At 43.6% G+C, this 19,451-nt stretch overlaps 1 protein-coding gene across 1 annotated transcript; it reads right to left on the minus strand.

Moving 5' to 3' along the window:
• Positions 1-328: 328 nt before the first annotated feature.
• MED21 (mediator 21) lies at positions 329-19,335 on the minus strand. Its single transcript, XM_087400919.1, has 5 exons — positions 19,005-19,335; positions 11,719-11,796; positions 1,053-1,104; positions 860-945; positions 329-574 (listed from the first exon to the last, which is right to left on the minus strand). Exons 1-4 carry the CDS (start codon positions 19,209-19,211, stop codon positions 869-871), a joined length of 414 nt encoding a protein of 137 aa, XP_087257045.1. The 5' UTR covers positions 19,212-19,335; the 3' UTR covers positions 329-574; positions 860-868.
• Between the last annotated feature and the right edge of the window lie 116 nt (positions 19,336-19,451).

Consider the following 19,451-nt stretch of genomic DNA (forward strand, 5'->3'; position numbering starts at 1 on the left):
ACACTAAGGGCGTCGTAGGACTGATGAAAATGGAGAAGCTTAAAGCAGTTCGAGCAGGAAGAGGTATCGAATCAATCAGCAAACCAAAGAGTAGACGATAGGCAGGGCGTGCAGGAAATATTGATGCTGTGGGAGACACAAGCTGTTGACGAAGCTCTCCATCGCCACTCACACACACACTCACACACACACACACCAGGTATAACACACACACACACACACACACACACACACTTTGGTCTACACACACACACACACACTCTTTTTTTTGGTGGAATCCATATTTGTTTATATTCACCTTATTTATGGCCAGACAATTTCAGGACCTTCAAACTTGGAAGTTAACAAATGATTGTACATGGCCTAACGGTTACAGATCCAAGCGGCATATACAAGAATAAACGCACACAAGAAAAATAAAAAGGATTGCATACCCTCATTGACCTTACGTCAAAGACCTCAAGAAGTATTTCATACTTTCACAACTTGAAACTGTAAAGCTATATACCCGACGGGCTGTCATAGAACTAATAGATATGTCACTTGCAAAAAAATATAAATCATACTCTTCTACCTGCATATACAAGGAAAAAATGTTAGCCTGAAAATGGGTTTGGATACCCTCATGGACCTTAATTCAATGACCTCAAGAAAAATTCTTTACTGTCACAATTTAGAATTGTAAGACTTTATAGCTGAGATGCAGTCCCATTGTTGCCTCCAACATCAAAATCAAATTCCTGTGTTACTCTTTAGTAACCATTTGCCTTATTTTGTCAACTAGTGGAACAGACTCAGTGCTTTAAATATTCTTGCCTTTTGCTGATTGAAAAGGAGAATGAAGAACAAATCTAATCACCTTAACAATTTATTGAGGGGGCTTGGACCGAAGGCAATTGTCTGCTGCTGTATGGAATAGCTCCCGTACTTTCATCAGGTCTAAGTCTACATTGCAGTCATAAGGTTCAAATATAAGCATAGATATAGAGAAAATTGTGTAGATGCAATAACCAAAGTCTCGTAGAAACAAATAACAGTAGACGCAATTTTACCTGCAGCTTCTAATTCCCTTTGCAGCTCTTTGCCAACCTCCTCATTTTCTGCCTGTTAAACAAGGCTCTTATTTTACAATAATCCAAATGAGATTCTTCTTAACATTACACATGAATCTTCATTTGGCTTAGCTACAAAGTCACGAAAATAATAAACAGACAGTCTTATGGTGACTAACAAATCCAATTAAAGAAATTCCAAAAGGTGTGCCCTCTCACTCAAGAGGCCACAAGTCTTGACTCCTTATAGATCACTTTTGGACCCTTGACAGTTAAACGCATCCTCAGTTTCTTGTATTGTTATACGTAGGGCAACCATCTCTTTCTTGAGCTTTTCATTCTCCTTAAGTATGTTCAGCTCCTCATCAAGGGGTGGTTGAATCTCCCCTTCTTCAAGTGGATTGTGAGCCTTCAGCAATTCATTTTCTTCCTTGAGCTTGGAAACCTGAACTTCTAGCATTGATGTGTGGTGGCTGGTCTTGGCATCATCATCTCCTCTTGCATCTTACCAAGTTGGATCCCAATTTGTATGTGCATTTCAGATTTCCATTTGTCCATTTCCCCTTCTAATGAGGCACGCATATCCTGCATGATTGGATCAATGTCCATCTCTTTGCTGCCCCCAAACTTCTTTTGCAAGTTTTCAATGTCCACATCCTGCATTTTAGAGGCTTCCATGTATTTATGCATAATTTAATGTGCTGTTTGCTTATCTTCTGGGTACTATCTTCTTCTAAGGCATCAGAAATAAATTCTTTCTTTGTTGGGGCTGCTATGCCCTTACTGACCAAAGCCTTCCATTCCTTCATTTCAGCCTCCCCTTAATCTATTTTCTTGGAGAACTCATCATGTTCACCTTGTATTGTCATACGTAGGGCTGCCATCTCTTTCTTGAGCTTTTCATTCTCCGTCTTGAGTACGTTCAGCTCCTCATTAAGGGGTGGTTGAAACTCCCCTTCTTCACGTGGATTGCGAGCCTTCAGCAATTCATTTTCTTGGCAACCTGAACTTCTAGGACATGGAGAAAGTTCTAACTGATGTTTCTCAAAAAACAATGCACATATTGGCAATTAAATGGCAGGAAGCCTTCCGGATAGGCAAGAAAGGAGAAAATTCAAGGCAAATACTTGTCAATTTTCAGGATACTCAATCCCGCCCTCAAAGTGCTCAACCACAAACATCACCGTAAGGGACACTCCATATGGATTAATGAGGACAGTCAATAAGCCCAAATCTCAAGAGAGCTTGAAAAAAACAGAAAACCAAAAAAGGAAGGTAAGCATGCGTACATGAGAGATGATGAGGCAGTCATCAGAGAAAAAGTATAAAGGGGGAGGGAAAAAACATAGGGACTCCAGACCCTCAGGATCAAAGTGTGGAACGTAAGAGGATGGACCTTGGATAAGGTTATCCTACTGGAGGAGAAACTAGCTGAGATAGAAATACTTATAATTCTGGAAACATGGTCAGAAATTCAAGGTTTCTCAAAAACATCAATGTGGAATGCAAAATCACACACAGGAGGACAAGGATTTGGTGGAATAGAATGCTACATCAGAATGACATGGGAAAAAACAGCAAAAGCTGTAAAAATAAACAATATATAATGGCAAGGGAGGGGAATATCAGACTGGCAACATGCTATTTTGCACCCCCACAATCACCCATTTACAAAAATAATAGCCACATATGCCAATATACCCCCTGATGCACTTAGGGAGGATATAAACAGGTTCTCTAAAGATAATGCAATGAGTCTAGCGGGAGATTTTAATGCACAAACAGGATCAATGCAAGGCAGCATAACAAGGAGGGAAGAGATCCCATATGGATGAAGGTGGCGGAAGAAGACAATGAAAAAATGAGAGGCTCAAAAGGACATCAAAAGATGCTGGGGAAATCACCCATGGGAAGGTAACTCCTCACACTATGTCGATGCTTTGGGCTGCAAGCACATCAAATTTTAAAACACGGAACGATACACATGCAAGACAGCTCAAGGATCAAGTGTAGTTGACTATGTGATCACAAACCTGCATGCAAAGCACATGATTTAATATATCGAACTTCAAGAGGAATCACTTGAGGTTGACCATAGGGCAATGTCTATAGGCACAATGAGGACAAGTAATGCTGTGAAAAAAACAGAGAAGTGCCACACATCCCAGGTTAAGAATGGATTACCACAAAGCTCATATTTACGAAAGGGAGATAGAGGCAGCAATGGCACATGGACAAATGCTTCTATATGTCAAGTGATGAGCAAATGCATAACAGATATGCTGCTGTCAACAGCCTAAAAGTGCTTTACTAGAAGCAAGGGGAGGAGTGCGGGAATGCAATGTAATCACTGGTACGACCAGCATTGTAAGGATGCAAATAGAACCTAGAAAACAGCGGATACAGCAGAGAAGGAAGACAAAGCATGAACATATTAAAAAATGGAAAGGAAAGGATTTCTCAAGAGCAAGTAGCTTGAAAGTTTTGAAGAGCTACAAGAAAATCCCATAAAGTTCTTTTAGAAATTGCATGGCACCAAACCTCAAGAGAGGAAAGTGTTATATTTAGAGTCTGATCTTTTTTCAAATATTATTTTTGGCCGTGCTTTGGACGCAAGCGTGTCTATCCCCATCCCATGAAGAGGGTAAGGGGGGGCGGCGAAATGCCTTAGGCCACCTTAGCCAAAAATACATGAAAATTGGTGCATGAGTTGCTCATGAATTGTGTGGTCAAAATTGTAAGATAAGGGTGCGGCTCACATAGCAAGAGAACAGCGGATATACTGCTTGTATCTTGTATCTTCTCACTTGTTGGATAAGAAAACGCAAGACTCGTTGTTTCTCCGTGGACGTAGCCCACACTAAGTCAACCACGTATATCAGTGGCTCTTTGTCTATTCCATTCTGTGCGCTTCTATATTGTGTATTTTACGCATTCTACTTATCGCATTGTTCCTAACAGAAAGCACAATGGGAAGATATGATACAGTCTGTCAAAAGCCTTACGAAAGATATGGGGAAGAGAAAATAAAACAATATTACACTATCAAAGCAGAAAATGCAAGTATCACTAAGGAAGATCTGGGTAAAGGTCTCAAAAAGCTAGCTAATGAGAAAACTCCAAACGCGCAAGGGCTAGTAGCGGAATTCTTGACATGGGAAGGTAAGAAGACAATGAGGATACTCACTAGGCTTATGGTATATGGCCCTAGGAGAACGGTGCCCTTCAGAATGGCAGCTTAGTAGGATTGTACCAATCCAAAAGAGGTGAGATAGCAAGACAACAAAGAATCATTGGACAATTAATGGCAAAGCTATATGGCTCTATCCTTGGGTTAAAAATCAGCAAATGGGCGGAGCAACAAAGAATCAGAGCACAATCTCAAGCAAGGTTTCGTCCCAAACACTCGACGGTTGATCATTTGGTTGCCATAGGGGCTGCAGCAGAAGGAACCAAACATAAAAAAGAGGTTGTATACTGTTGCTTTGTAGATTTCTTTTTTCTTTTTGCAAAAAAAGTACTTCATTAAGTATGAATAAAAACCGCAGAGCAAGCTCAAGTGCAGGAAGCATGAGAAAAAACAGCTCAGAATGAGCAAACAAAAATCCCAGGTGGCGGCTGAAAATGCCACCTCATCCCTGAAGGAGAGTCAGAGAAGAAAGGAGAACCCCTCCAGACTCTGAGAAAAGCAACCCTCCTAGCAATAGCAGTCCTGGAGGTTCCCTGTATGTTCGCCCAAATGGCCATCAAAGTGTGTATAGTATCTGCCCAGATACTGGCCATAGTCTGAGAAGGTTGAACCTAGAAGTCCTCCAAAGCCTCTGTACATCTGGCTCTCCAGATATGCCATGCTGTAATACTAGCCAGAATCTCCCAAGATGTGTCTACAGAAGCGTGGGAAGCTCTAAATGGAGTAAACGGAACATCCTGGAGGGAGCATGACTCCACAAGGTGTCGTCGAACAAAGAAAGCTGTGTCCGTGTCATGTCTCTCGAAGAAAGCCTGTGGACCAGTGAGTGACAACCAAGCAACTGATTCCTAGGTTAAGAAGAAGGGTGCTCTATGAAAAATGCAAAGTATCCTAGCAGCACCCTTCCAAATCATCCTCACCTAAGTGCACTCCCAAAGGCAATGCTGCACTGACTCAACCGCTGAGTGGCATCGAGGACATGTAGGGTCAGCCCCGAACCTGGATCTCCACAGGTTCACTGCAATCCCTCCATAAATAGTAAGCCAAAGGAATAACGTGATTTTCCTATTCCTGAGGGATTTCCAAAGTCTCCTCCAAAATTTTTTCTGCATCTCTGCAGAAATCTGAAAAGTATCCCAATGAGGAGCTCTAGAGGGCCTCCAACCTCTACGCTTTGTAGATTTCAAGAAAGCATTCGACACACTTCCACGCAAGCAATTGTGGGAAACATTGAAAAGACTCCAAGTCCCTCTAGAACTCAGAGATGTAACATATCGACTCTATGAGAGGGTTTTAGCAGAGTTAGCGTAGCCGCTAGTAGATGGGTCATGTTTCAAAGGAAAGGCTGCTAAGCAAAGATGCCCCCTCTCACCAAAACTTTTTGGTCTCTTCATCGATGATTTGGAAGAGTGGGTGAAGATACACGGCAAGGAGAGTGTGCAGATTGCAAGATAGCTTTGCTAATGCTACGCAGATGATGTGGTATTCTTCACAAAGATCAAGGAGAACTTGCAAACACATTTGGATGCACTAAGAGAATTCTGCTGACACTCAGAAATGCAGGTCAATATAGATAAGACAAAGAAAATGGTGATTGGGACACGTAATAAACAGATGTATGTCACCTTCGAAGGAGAACCCCTTGAAACAGTCAGCACCACATATAAATATCTAGGACTGGATTTCTTAGACAATTGTAAATGGAATGCATATGTGGAGAGAATATTGTGAGGACTGAAAGCGTTATAAGGAACTCACATCTGTGGAATTGGGAAATGGGAAAATTCCTATACACTATGCTTGTGCAGACAATAATCCTTTACGGATGTCTGGCTTGGACACCCAGGCTCTCTAGCATCTACTAGGAAAGAATAAAACTATACATAAACATTTCCTAACTGGGGAGTCAGGGGTTAAGGCACAGACAGTCTAGCCCATCCTACTCGCTGAAACAGGTATGATACCTCTAGAAGGGGAGGCATTATGTCAATTCATGGCTTACCTCAACAAACTTGAGAAGGACACCAGTAGGATACCACACAAGGCGATGGATGCTATGCAAAGCACGGGATGGCACAGGGAGGGTATGAAGATGGGGCATAACAGTGCTGATATACCAGAAGATGCATGTGAAATTAGGGAGAGAGTGACGCAAAAAATGTTATAGAAACTATGGCAAAACCCGGGGACAAAATGCAGTTCTACAAACACGAAATTTAACTCGAGGGACAGGGGGACCTCGGGGAAGACAATTCAATATTTAAAAGGCATCTAATCTGCAAGATCAGAATCAGTCCACATGATCTAGAGGTGGAGAGGGGCGAGTGGGCAACCCAAACGAGAAAGGGCTTGCAAAATCTGCCCCACAGGGGAGATAGAAAATGAGCATTATGTACTTCTAAAATGTAGAGCTTATGCACACATCTAAGAAGATTATGGGGACAGCAGAAATAGATTGAAAAATCTGCTGGAGCACCTGCCCGAAACTAGGGAGCTACTTCAAAGAATTTTGGAACATCACAACAAAGTACTAGGACTAGCACACAAGCTAGCTCAACAAGTACTCACTACATAGCATGTTTTGTAATATTTACTTTCAATGGATGTAAGGGATCACCATTAGTTAATAGTGATCCCAGTCCCATAGATCCTAAAGGGTCTCATGGGACTTTAATAGAAGACATATGATAGAGTGGAGTGGTCCTTTTTGGAGGGCACCATGCGGAGACTGGGTTTCTCGGAGAGGTGGATCAGAGGGGCCTCAATCATGGGTGAGGCCTTCTCTCTTTCTCGCTCAATTTGGCAGGGCTGTCCCCCCACCCCCTTCCTCTTTCTTTTCATAGCAGAGGCGTTGGGGCTATTTTCTACGCTCTCATGCGATGGTTCTCACAAGGATGAGGTTGCCGATCCGACAAGAGGAATTGCTTGATTCAAAGTTTGCAAATGGAACAACTCTGTATGTGGAGGGCTCAGCCACGAGCCTTGAGGCAATCATGGGGGCCTTGGCTATCTACTATGAGGCCTTTGTGCCCCGCTTCCTCACACGCATAGAGGAGGTTCAGGAGGTCCGAGACTAGGGGGCTACTTTTGGCTTTCGTTGGATTCCACGAGGACAGACAACAAGCTACCTTGGCTGCCAGGTGGGCGCGGACATCTCAGCAGAGCAGCAAATTGCCCCGGTTTCTAGAGAGCGTTCAGCACAAGCTCTTGTATTGGAGCTTGGCCAAACCCTCCTTAGCAGGTAGAGCACTCGTAATCAATCTACCGCAGTCTGGTGCATAGCCTCCTACTGGTGTTTCCACTGGGGATGCGTGGAGCAGTTGAGACAGTTGGTGCGCAACTTCCTTTGGGTAAATTCGGATGGCATGAGGAATATTAGAGCCCGATTGGCGTGGCGGACTGTCATCATGCCGCAAACACGTGGAGGTTTGGGCAATTATTACTAGAGCCCTCTTGGGCCAGCTACTGGTACATGGTCTCACCCCAGGTGCCGAGCCTTGGGAGCTCCTCCTTCCGCACGGGCTCCTAGGGAACACTCGCACAAATGGACAATGGCAATAGTCCCACAAGTGGATCTTTTCAACAGCTCCCCTCACAAGAAAGGGCTCTCACCTCATGAGGAGCCTTTTCAGGGTCTAGCGATGAATGGCTGGGGGGCTCATCCGGTCCAGCCCTCCTGGGAGGAGTTCGAGAGGCAGCCGATCATTTTGGCGCCCAAAGGTCCAAGACATAGAGGGGTGTATGCTAGGCCAACGGACACATATTGGATGGGCACAGTGGGACAGTGGCACGGCCAGATCTTTCGGAGTTTGGAGCCAGCTCCCTAGAGATGCAGAGACTAGAGGGCAGACCCTTTCGCATTTGAGGGGGGCAAGTACATGGATAGCAAAGATTGACGCAACGATCCCTACCTCTTGGTGGGAAGGGCTATTGCAGTCCTTTGACCCCTAATAGTTGATCTGGGCTATTCTCACAAACAGAGTCTCGAGTTTCCTTTCACCTTAGGTTTTACAGGGTGGAGACCTGGAGGTCTGTGAGACAGGTGGGGATAGTCTGGATGAGGCAGCCCTAAATGGTTTGGAGTGGTAGCGGATTAGGGTAGTGGGCCGCTTGGGCAAGGGATGGCACATTGATCTTGTCAACCCTGGAGGGAGCAGTTTGGTGTCTGTGGCTCTATAAGGGCTAGAGGAGGCGCCCTTTTTCTCATACACGACTCGCATCGGCCATCAACTTCAACTGGAGGCAACTACTTGGACACCCTCAAGGGAGCGCTACTGGGTTGAGCAAGAGGTTCCTAGGGAGGTCGTCTCTCGATTCTGGCTCATCTCTAGACTAATGAGACCACGTAAGATCTCCTATTTCTTCTGGTTGTTGGCCCATAGGGAATCTGCCTATCGGTCCCTAGCTAGAGCAGATGCGTGTAGATGGCAGATGCTTTTCCTGAACAGAGGGAGTTCTGGAGACGATACCCCATTGCCTATGGAGATGTCCTATAGCTCAGAGGATTTGGTTCGCGGCCTTTAGGATTGCGGCCCACACGCAGAAATACAACGAGGAAATCTTGGGGGATGGTCGCATGGCTCATAGAGGGAGGGCATGCCTTCTCGATTGACCAATCTCACCAACATACAAGGTCCATGCTTCCGGATAGAGATGCATCTCCACCTTCCTATGTACGTCCAACGTCCTCAGCAAAGGACAGTGTTTGGGAGACGGTATCCAGCATCACTGCCTGGAACATATGGGTCCCCCAATGCAGCCAAGTGATGGGAGGTCAAGAGGTCACTCCATCGGCTATCCTTGTTGCTATCTAACAGGACATTATCTTTACCTTGCGCACCATTTGGGAGCGAGGTACTCCAGGATCAAAAGCGACTATCGAAAGACGGGAGCAGCTCTACAAGGCTTGGCCTGCAAGCGCCTTCTACACCCTTTCCGTGGGGCATATCCGTTGGATGTATACACCATCACCCTGGTTGTTAGCCCCTGTTCCGAGAAGCTTCCCTAGGCAGTGTGATGGCTTCTCTAGGAAACAACCTGGTTATTTTCTAGCAGCCAGTTGTTTCTATTGTACTTACCTTCCTTAGCTCCTTTTGGGAGCTGAGTTGTATGGTGTTTTCAAGCATTAATATAAGCTTCCTTTTTCTATTAAGAAAAGAATCATCTCTCTCTCTCTCTCTCTCTCTCTCTCTCTCTCACCCCACAATATGAGACTAGACAAGCAATGCATGAAAAGAAGGCCTCACTAGAATTCGAGCGGGATATGAAAAGGAAAGAATGAAGCATGAATATATGGGGTCCAAAAAAAAGGGAAAATATACAAGGGCAGCAGCCGAAAAGCATCGCATAGTCTATGAGACAAGGGAGGGAACAAAACTTTCGATGGTGGCATAGACATCGTCTCGAAGCTATCCCTTCCATGCCAAGTAATAAAGATGCATGCATGGAAGTTGGAATGTTATGTTCCTTATGGAGACTCGAGAGTCTTTAGAGTGGACCACCAATAATGTCTTGATATGTCTAGGAGCCCCATGTATATGCAATAAGGAAGATGCCTTCATGAAAGGCCATACAGAAGTAGCATTCCCCTTCTAATTTAGTACAAGACACTCAATGGCTCTAGACAAGCTAAAAGACAGCTATCATGGTGCCAAGAAAGTTGGAGCTCAAACTACTATATAGACCTTTGTAAGACTAGAAGATGTCCAATCATACAAATTTAGATTTTTTGCTGTTCTAAAGACCAAAAATCTACACAGAAAATAAAAGAGAAAATGAAAGAGAAGACAAAAGAGATAAACAAAAACTTTTATGAAAAACAAAAGAAAGACATACTTAGCAAGCAAAGCAACACTTATGTCGTCATCAATGCCCAAGCATAAGCAACTATATTGGGTTTCTAAAGACCCGCGGAGTCTCTTGGGCAAACCTAGTGTTTGCTTACTAAAATACGTCAAATAAACAAAAATAAAGAAAACAAGAAATAGAGAAGAAAGGAAGAAGGTGACTAATAAAAAATAAACAAGCAAGTCAAGAAACACAATCTTCCAAAAAACAGGAATAAAATCTCTCTCTCTCTCTCTCTCTCTCTCTGTCTCTCTCTCTTATTTAAAACATAAAAAGCTAAATGAACCCTTTACACTTATGTACCGCTTCCTACAAAGAGGCAAATTTACATTCCTAACTTAAAAAGCAACACATACTCAATCAAACTCTCTTTTGAAACTAAAAGAAAAACGGGCTATTCAGCTCCCCGCTTTTTGTTTCCAGCTTATGTTCAATCATTCTAAACATACCTAAGGCCGATGCACCATAGATAAAAGACTTCATATCTAAGATTGTGCGTACTTTTTCATTTATTTCCTTAGATTATACCTCTTGTGTAATAGTAAAGTGATCAAATTACTACATTGAGTCATAAAAGACTCCTTAGTTGTACAAAAGCGAAAAATCTATGGTATTGGAAAGAAATGACTCGATATTTTGCCAAATCAGAAATGTTTGAGTCAATGTGAGGCATTTTTATAATGTGTGAACCACTATATTCAGGTTGTTCACGTTTATCGTATATATCAACCTCCAATCCTATGGTAAATTGAGAAAGTCTAAGATCTAAGAAAACACAAGAATCCCCTCTTGAAGTGCAATTCAGTTCACAAGAGTCACGAGGATAGATTCCTTGACCAAGGGTCCTTTTCATTCACATGGAACTTGTATAATGCAGAATGCTCCTTCCCCCCTACTAAATTGAAGTATGCAGTTGCTTCTCCTTAAATATCTATAGTGTCAAGTTCAGTGAAGGTTGCACACATGGGTGGCATTCTTGGTGCTTGGAGACTTCCATGCCAAGACTAGGACTTGCGAGACACCTTCTTTCCCAATCGTCTGACCTCTGATCCTCTGCCACACTATAGAGAGTCCAGAGCCTGATGATCCAAAAGATCTCTGAGAGCTGCAGAGAGCTCCATATGAAGGGCCCTTGCCCAGACCTATACTAAAGAAGAAAGGTGAGGACATTCACAAAGGACATGCCAATGTGTCTAGCTCACCTTCAAAATTAAGAATATTCATGCATTATGGACCTGTCAATATGTACATACAACTGACCACCATGATTTGTTTCCCCAATACTCCTTATGCTGTTACCTCAGTTCTCCCATCTTCCCCCTCTGATCGAATTTGAAAAGCACAAAGGCTTCTGTCTACCCTTACCGTCAGGCTGCAATGTATGCATCTTTGTTATTCCCAAGAAACAGAGACTTATGTGGAGTGAAAATATGCTTCAATCTTATGTCTCTTCTTTATACATCAAATATATAACCCTACTTTGATCCCACAGGCACCTACAGGAACTGAAAACTGATCAGTTAAACGTAGCTCAGCACAAGCCAACTACTAATTGCACCTTGCAAATGAGACCTTGAAAATTACTGTCTGATAAATGCACAATCTCAAAAATTAAAATGTACATATCACCTGTAACTTTGCAATGAGCTTCAACTGTGCCTCTTCCCCTTCCTCTGTAATTGGTAAAGCTGCAACAAGAGCATCAAACTGCACATCCAAACATGAATAATGATTCATGAAACTCATGAAACAAGAAACTGTTATCCACACTTGAGATGCATTCTCCAATTATTAAGCACACTTGTGCTGTCACAAGCAAAAGACAGAGTGTCCATAAATACATTAAGCCATTCCAACAAATGACCAAGGCTTCCTTGAGATGAATTCTCCAATTATTAACCAACTTAAGCTGCAAGATAGTCCAGAAATACATTAATCCATTCCAGAAAATGACCAAGACTGTTTGGGAGTACATACACAGCATTCGAGACAAGCTGCTTCCACTACGTTAGTCATACAGCATATACAATAAAAACTGATGGTCTGCTACAATGAAACTAAAAAATTTTGATAATTTAGCACAAAAATAAGAGACCCACTCGACAAGGTCCAATTGCAGCTGCTAATCATCTATGCCTACCCTGTCCAGCCCCTAGATCTGCTCATATGGGGGCTCACATGTTGGGTCAGTGATCTCTAACACCCCTTCTCATTGATTCGATGTGGATCAACCCCCATATATCGAATAAGATCTGATCACGAGAAAGAGCTTTGGTGAATAGGTCAACAGTGTTTTCTTTTGTTGGGCAATAGATCAGCTTGATCAGCTCATCCATTATCAGCTCTCTAACGAAGTGGTAGTGAACGTCAATGTGTTTCATCCGAGCATGAAACACCGGATTCTTTGCAATCACAATGCAACTCTGGTTATTGCTATGGATCTCCACAGCTTCCTCTTGTAGAATCTCCATGTCTTCAAGGAGCCACTTGAGCCATAAGGACTCACATGAGCAGTAGTCAAGCATCAATCAGGACAACCTGCACCCGAGGTAGTACAAACGGTCCAAGAGCATCCAAAGGATGTGCTCCCTCTCTATGATTTTTAAAACTTGCTGCAACAAGGAAACAGCACATAAATAATCAATATTAACGACACTTTCAAGCGTTAACCAGCCAACCAGGGTCAATCAATCTCAGTTCTAGGGATTTGGATCAAGGCAGCAGAATCTACAGCAGTCTAGGAGTCTCTTCCAGCCCTTCTACAATTAGTCTTCAGCCTGGTTCGTTCCGGTACAGCAGCAGATCAGGAATTGCCCTTCAGCAGCCCTCACTTCCAGGTCTACAGTGAGGGATCTCCCTCTCTAAAGTATTCTCTTTCCTCTTTTGGCAGTGAGGGTTCTTCCCTCTATACAGTACTTGTTCTTTCGGTTGTATTCAGCCCTATTGGGCAGATAGTTATGCAGTTATTGTTTCCCTCTTCGGAGGCCATTTGCATTCCTCCCTCAGAGTCTCACACTCACTCCACGGTTCCACAGTGTTTGAGTGCATATTTCATTTGAGTTCAGTTATTGTGAGCAGAGAGAGAATGAGTCAGGCTATCTCCTTGTTACAAACACTATCTCTTCTGTTCTTACAATAGTTATAGGTCAAAGTCCTTGCAAGCATGGCTGTAATTTGAACGTGAATGTATTTAAACTCAATGATCTCATATGTATATACAAGACGATGGATAGGCTGCAGGGAGAATAGCTGGGGAAGACGTCTATAAGATGGGATTCCGGACTAGGTAGCTATTATGAGTTTTTAGTATTCCCTTTTGGACTTGCAAATGCTTCTATGACCTTCCAACAGATGATGAATGATATTTTTCGTGAATATTTGGGGAATTTTGTAGTGGTATTCTTAGACGATATTATGGTATACAGACACACTCTTGACGAGCATGTCGAGCCTTGTGTTCGTGACACTAAGGGATAGAACTGTTGCCCCTTGGACATATAATTTCCCGCGAGGGTATAAGCATTGACTATGAGAGGATTCATTCGTTGTCTTTGTTAAGAAGTCAATAAGGGATTATTTGAAGCTAACCATTCCTTGAACGAACCTCGTTAAGGAACGTGGACTTCTGTCCAACAGTCCTATCTCTTGGAATCATAAATTTGAAGAGCTTTCTAGACCCTCAAGTCTAAGGTGAAGAAAGCTCCTCTATTGGCCTTACGGGATCCCAACCAACCATCCGTGGTCAAGGCTGATGCTAGTGATTTCGCAATAGGCACAACTTTATTCAAAGAGGACCGACCTACATCTTTTGAGAGTAAAAAGCTGCATAACACCCATGTTCGGTGGCCGACTCAGGAGAAGGATTATATGCAATTATGTATGAATTGAAAACTTGGAGGCATTATCTATATATAGAGATACATATGTGATAGGAAAGCGTTGAGGGGACGGAAGGTACAGTGGGCTAGTGATATGGAAATTAAGCACTGGAAGGGGAGTTTGAATAAGATTGCCGATGCCTTGAGTCGCATTGGGGAGGTAAAGTTTTTGAGTTTTACTGAGATGGGATCTAACTTTTACGATTCCCTGAGAGGGCTATGTAGAAGCGACAGTCATTTCAATCAGCGAGTCTAGACAGGGAGCTCCACACAAAAAGACCAAGACTCAAGGGTCATAGCATCTGTTCAAGTAGTGGGTGGTCAATTCTACATTCAGAAAGACTTCCTGTTCCAAAATAGGAAGGTTTGCATTCCTAATGATGCAAAGGTTGGGAGAAAGATCTTATATGAATGTCATGACATCCCAACTGCATGTCATCCAGGAATTCAGAGAACATATGATTTAGTAAAATGGACATTTTACTAGCCTAAGATGAAGGCCGGAAATATTGATTGAGGTAAAATGTCAGCAGTGTCAAATAAATAAGGCTGAGTGCTTTAGGGCTGGAGGATTGTTGCATGAGTTTACTTTTTTTTTTGGTGTACCTTGTCTCATACGCCGCTAGGTATGAGTGGTCAGCACCGAGTGGGGGAGGAGGCACAGTAAATCGTGTATATCACAAAAACAAGCAAAGCAAATGGAGGGATCTCACCCATAGATTGTAAAGAGAGATCCGAAGTTCTTTGGGCACTTTCAGCAGGAACTGAGGAACTATTTTTGAGTATGCATTCCGCTGATCATCCTGAGTTTGGTGGGCAAACCGAAAGAGTGAATCAGGTCTTGGAAGATATTCTTTCAAGATGCCTTCTGATTGCGAGAAGTAGATCCCAATGATAGATTTTGCCTACAATAGTGCTAAGCATACGGCTACTGGTTTTAGTCGATTTATGCTTATGTACATATATCAACCTAGGTCTCCTGTGACCATTGGATTAAAGGGTATTCAGCTAGATGCAGCTTAAGATTTCTTGCAAGACATGCGAGAGATGCTAATGACTGTATGCGAATCTATCACAGATGACATTTGCCAAAAAAATTTTTGAGGAAATGCGTGTATACATGCGAATACTGAAGGATTCAAAGATGTCATGGGCGAACTTTGGAGAAAAGTTATCCCCTAGGTACTGTGGACCCTTCTTAATCTTGAAAAGATTGTTGAGGTTGCATAAAACCTAGAATTGCCTCCACACGTAAACGTTCACCTGGTCTGTCAATAGACTTAAAGAGACATTGGGAGTTGGAGACATAGTTACCAGGGAACGGCGTTCCAGCGTCCAGAATGCCTGGAACACCATTCCAGAAAGAAGAGACCCAAGGAATGTAACCATGGTTCTTTTTTCTTGCCACACTTGTTATTATTGAGATCTCATCTTACTAATCACAGTGTGTATTTTTCTATGTGAGTTCTGATTGCAGGATTCAAATCCCAGCCGGACATCTTCTGCTGCACATTTGACCAAACATCTGCATATTCATCAATTGGGGAAATAATACATACCATGTGCACATACTCTTCTGCAGCTTAGAGTACTCTATTTTCATGGCTGATCACCATGCATGCTCTCTTCAGTATAGCACTTGCCCCTTCAGTGTGACCTTCTTTCAGACTTTAGAGCTCTTATCACCTTCAGTGCAATCTGTCGCCTTCAACACGACCAATCACCTTCAGTGTGATACATCACCTTCAGTGTGATGCACCATCTTTAGTATGGTCTTTCTCTGCCATCTCCAGCATGGCCATGGATTTTCAGTATCCATCAATCACATTTAGTGACAAGATATCGGAAGCTAGTGCATGGGGTGGACTTCACACCAGTGAAGTTACGAGCCAATTGAGTACCTTACCGGATCACCCTCCACCTGGTATTAAATTACCAACATGCCGTACGAGATTGATGACGCTTTGCACATCCACAAGGGTTCTCCATACCCAACATTCCTCCCTAACACCTTCAACGGCCTTGGGGGTGAGCCTTGGTGTGTTAGGCTATGATGCTTAGTCAATGAGGACAGATCTAGATTGCATAGCTTAGTGAGTTGGGAGTGATCTCAAAACCCAGTCCTTGAGTATATGTGGTTGCTTTCTAGGATTAGTCTGGGTCATATGTATATTTGGGCTCTATCTTTGACAGAAGCATCTTTGTAGAAGTCTTATACTTGAGTCTTGGTCTGGAACGCTGGGATTACCAGAGTGGGTTTTGCCTAAAGATCCGTATTACCATTGTAGTGAGGCTAGGCATCATTGAAATATAAAATACCAGGGCCTAGTCGAGTGTCGGTGCACTTGTCTCCATCTCTTATTTTATGTTGATATGTGGATGAATATGGTGTGAAAGCATTATAGGTTGTGGGATTAATAAAGTTTTTAAAAATTCTAAGTTTATTAAGTCATTCGATTGGAAATCACGCTTTTGAGTACGTACGACTCTAACAAGGAACGTGCAGTACGTGTCCGAAACGTCCCTTGGATATGTGTTACTAGGGAACACCGTTCTAGCGTTCCGGAACATGTCCCAGCCCTAAACCCGGCCTTTTGAATCTAGGCCTAGCAAAAAAGGCCGACGGGCCGCTCCTCGTCGTTTTTTCTCGCGTCTGCTGCCCGCACTGCTCCATTGCAAGGCCTTTGCTACTCCAGCCTCCCTCTGTAGACTCCCGAGGCCCTCCATCTTCTCCCTTGCTTCCGCCTAACGGTAAGGGGACCCTGAGATGGAAGCAAGCTAACATGCGGCTAGAGGGCTCAAAACAATGGCAAAGGGCCAACTCACTATATTTAGCAAGGACGCTTTCTAGAAAGCGGGATGCTCTTCTACATAAGAGTGGCTTGGGATGGCATTCAATGTTGACACCGCTGGAAGGTCTGGATCACAAGTTGGCTCTACATGGTGGATCACAAATACTATGTGGAAGGTTCCTGGTGAAAGGTTCCGGTGGTATGGAATGCAGAGCTATGGGCATAGCCTTGTGCGAGTCTGATCTCTAGCCCACATGCTCGAACATGGATGGGAGGTAAGTCACTTGTTGATCTTTATATGGTTTTATTGATTATGTTTGGACTGTGTTTAGGGTTAGATACTAGCAGGGATGCATCGGTCTTCCGTTGTGTACTAGTCTATATGCAAGTGATCATGGATCTTATGCATGCACATGGGGTTTATCTCCTTTATTTCAGTTAGCATTCATGCCTCTGCACTCCAAAGATAGTAGAGGCAAGCCACTGAGAGAGAGACGTGACTTGCCCCTTACAATTCTTGTGGTTAGCCTAGTTGAAGGCTTTGTGTTGGACGCTAGGGAGCCGCCGCCAAAGGAGGATGCTAGGGTGGAATCTAGAAGACTAACGGATCATTCCTAGGAGCTCGGCAAGAGCTTGGATTCAAAGACAGCTCAACATGCTATTAGAGTTTCTGGATGGACACCTACTGAAGCGTCTATGCAAGGATTCTTCTACACCAAGGGTCAATGGATGGAGTGTGCGGACTTTGCTAAATGCTTGGACAGGCTGAAATAGACCCAGAGCTTGGTACCAAACAATTGAGGACATCAGTATGTCATGGTCCAGCCCGTTTCTAGCTTATGAAGGGGGAAGGTGGATGGTAATGTATCTGTTTGAGAATCGCCTAGTCATCGACAGAGGTCATGACTTGGTGAATCATCCAATGGACACATGGATGATACTCATGCATCATGGTGATTCTCTGACTCTATTGGTGGTACCAAATCTGGTGAGTACTATGATTCTACTAGGTGGGAGATTGCAATGCCACAAAGTTTCTTGCTGGAATCGAGGGCGTTCAGCAAAGGACATCAGACAATAGAGACTTTAGAATGACACGGTTTAGACCCATGTTATCATTCACATGTGATCTGGTCAAGCTCAAACTGATCATGAATGTGCTTCCAGTAGACCTAGCGTTTCATTATCTATTGGAGCACATAGAGGTTCACCGCCACTTCATCGAGATCACTATATTCTTGGCTACTCTTCCCAAAGAGCAGCTAGAGCATCTCAGTGGTGGTCCAGTAGTGGTGAGAGAAGGTGTCAAACATTAGGAGCCAATGCCCCACCCGCAAATCCCCAAATGAGGAGAGCAAAGGGCTTAACACCTGGTTATTCAACCTAGTTTTAGTTGATGGATTGCCATGCAGCCCTTAGCCCCCAAGGCGGACCGACGTCTGCCCTTGATCACCAGACCTGTCAGCCTCCAAGGCCAACCAACAAAGGCCGAGCCACACTTATCTCAGGCGACCACATTGTGGCCAACCTGCCCTTTCAATATCCATCCCTGCATGGCCAGTTAAAGACTTGTGCATGTTGCAGCTGCTGAGATGCAGCCCTGATGCTGTCCTTATGGAAGCCAAATCATAATGCTAAGCCAACACAGGCAGTCCCATGTGAACACACATGTGAGTCGGCCTACTTGTATGGAAGGAGGGGCGAGGTTGCAGACTGGCCCTCCATTTATATAACGGATCTGAAGGAGGACTTCTCTTAGGAAAAGCTAGTGAGCCTGGTAAGGGTGAGGATCGCATGTCCTCGAGATAAAAAGGGGTAGAGAGAACAAGATCTGTACGTTGTGTAATAGAACAGTAGTAGAAAACAAAGAGCTTCTGATGTGAAAAGAATTATCATGCAACGAACAAAAACTGCAAGGCCGCATATATTTCAAAAAGAGTTCGCATAGTAGCTCCTAACTCTGCTTTCAGGAACCTTTTTGCAGCTTTCTCCAGGTTCTATTGTCCAGACATGGGAATAACCAGTCGATAAAAGTAATACCTCATGGGCAGACTCTTCAAGACCTTTAGAACCACCCCGGTGGGAATCACAACAAGGATTTTTGAATTGCAAGAAAGTGCTTTAAAAAAGGAAGCATGGTCCAGCTTTTATCACTTTGTATTTAAAAGGTTACATACAACTTTGGGCTGCCTTTTGTTGTTGGATGTGGCACCGGGGAGTAATTTCAAAAGAAAACGCAGCTCACCTCCTTGGCTGCCTGAAGGAGCGCAGCTGCCATCGCTTTAGGCTGATCCGACAGAGCAGCGAGAGCCTCAGCGGTCGGGAGAGGTGGCTCTGGGTACTGTGGCGAAAGTCGGGAGGGAGGAGCGTCTCTCTGAAGGGTTCCCACTGTGTTGAAAGCCAAGTTAGCAATTTTGTTCACCTGCTCCTGCAATTGAGAGATGATATCCATTGCTGCTGATGCTTCCCAACCATGCTAACTAGTTCTCCTACGTTATAGACCAGCCTATTTAGAATATACAATCATGCGTTTCTCTGTATGGGCCGATGTTGTGGTTTTTTTTGTGCTTTCTTGTAACGCCCCTTTTTTTTTTTTTTTTTTACAAGTTACTGTGGATGATTGAGTGGTCTGACCCCAGTAGGCGTGCGCCGACCTTGCTATTTTATCGTTGCTTGTTGAAGTTGTCCAAAT

This window comes from Dipteris shenzhenensis, chromosome 29 (assembly GCF_047967505.1).
Source record: "Dipteris shenzhenensis isolate YYH24624 ecotype China chromosome 29, Dip_SZ_1.0, whole genome shotgun sequence".
Classification (NCBI taxonomy): domain Eukaryota; kingdom Viridiplantae; phylum Streptophyta; class Polypodiopsida; order Gleicheniales; family Dipteridaceae; genus Dipteris; species Dipteris shenzhenensis.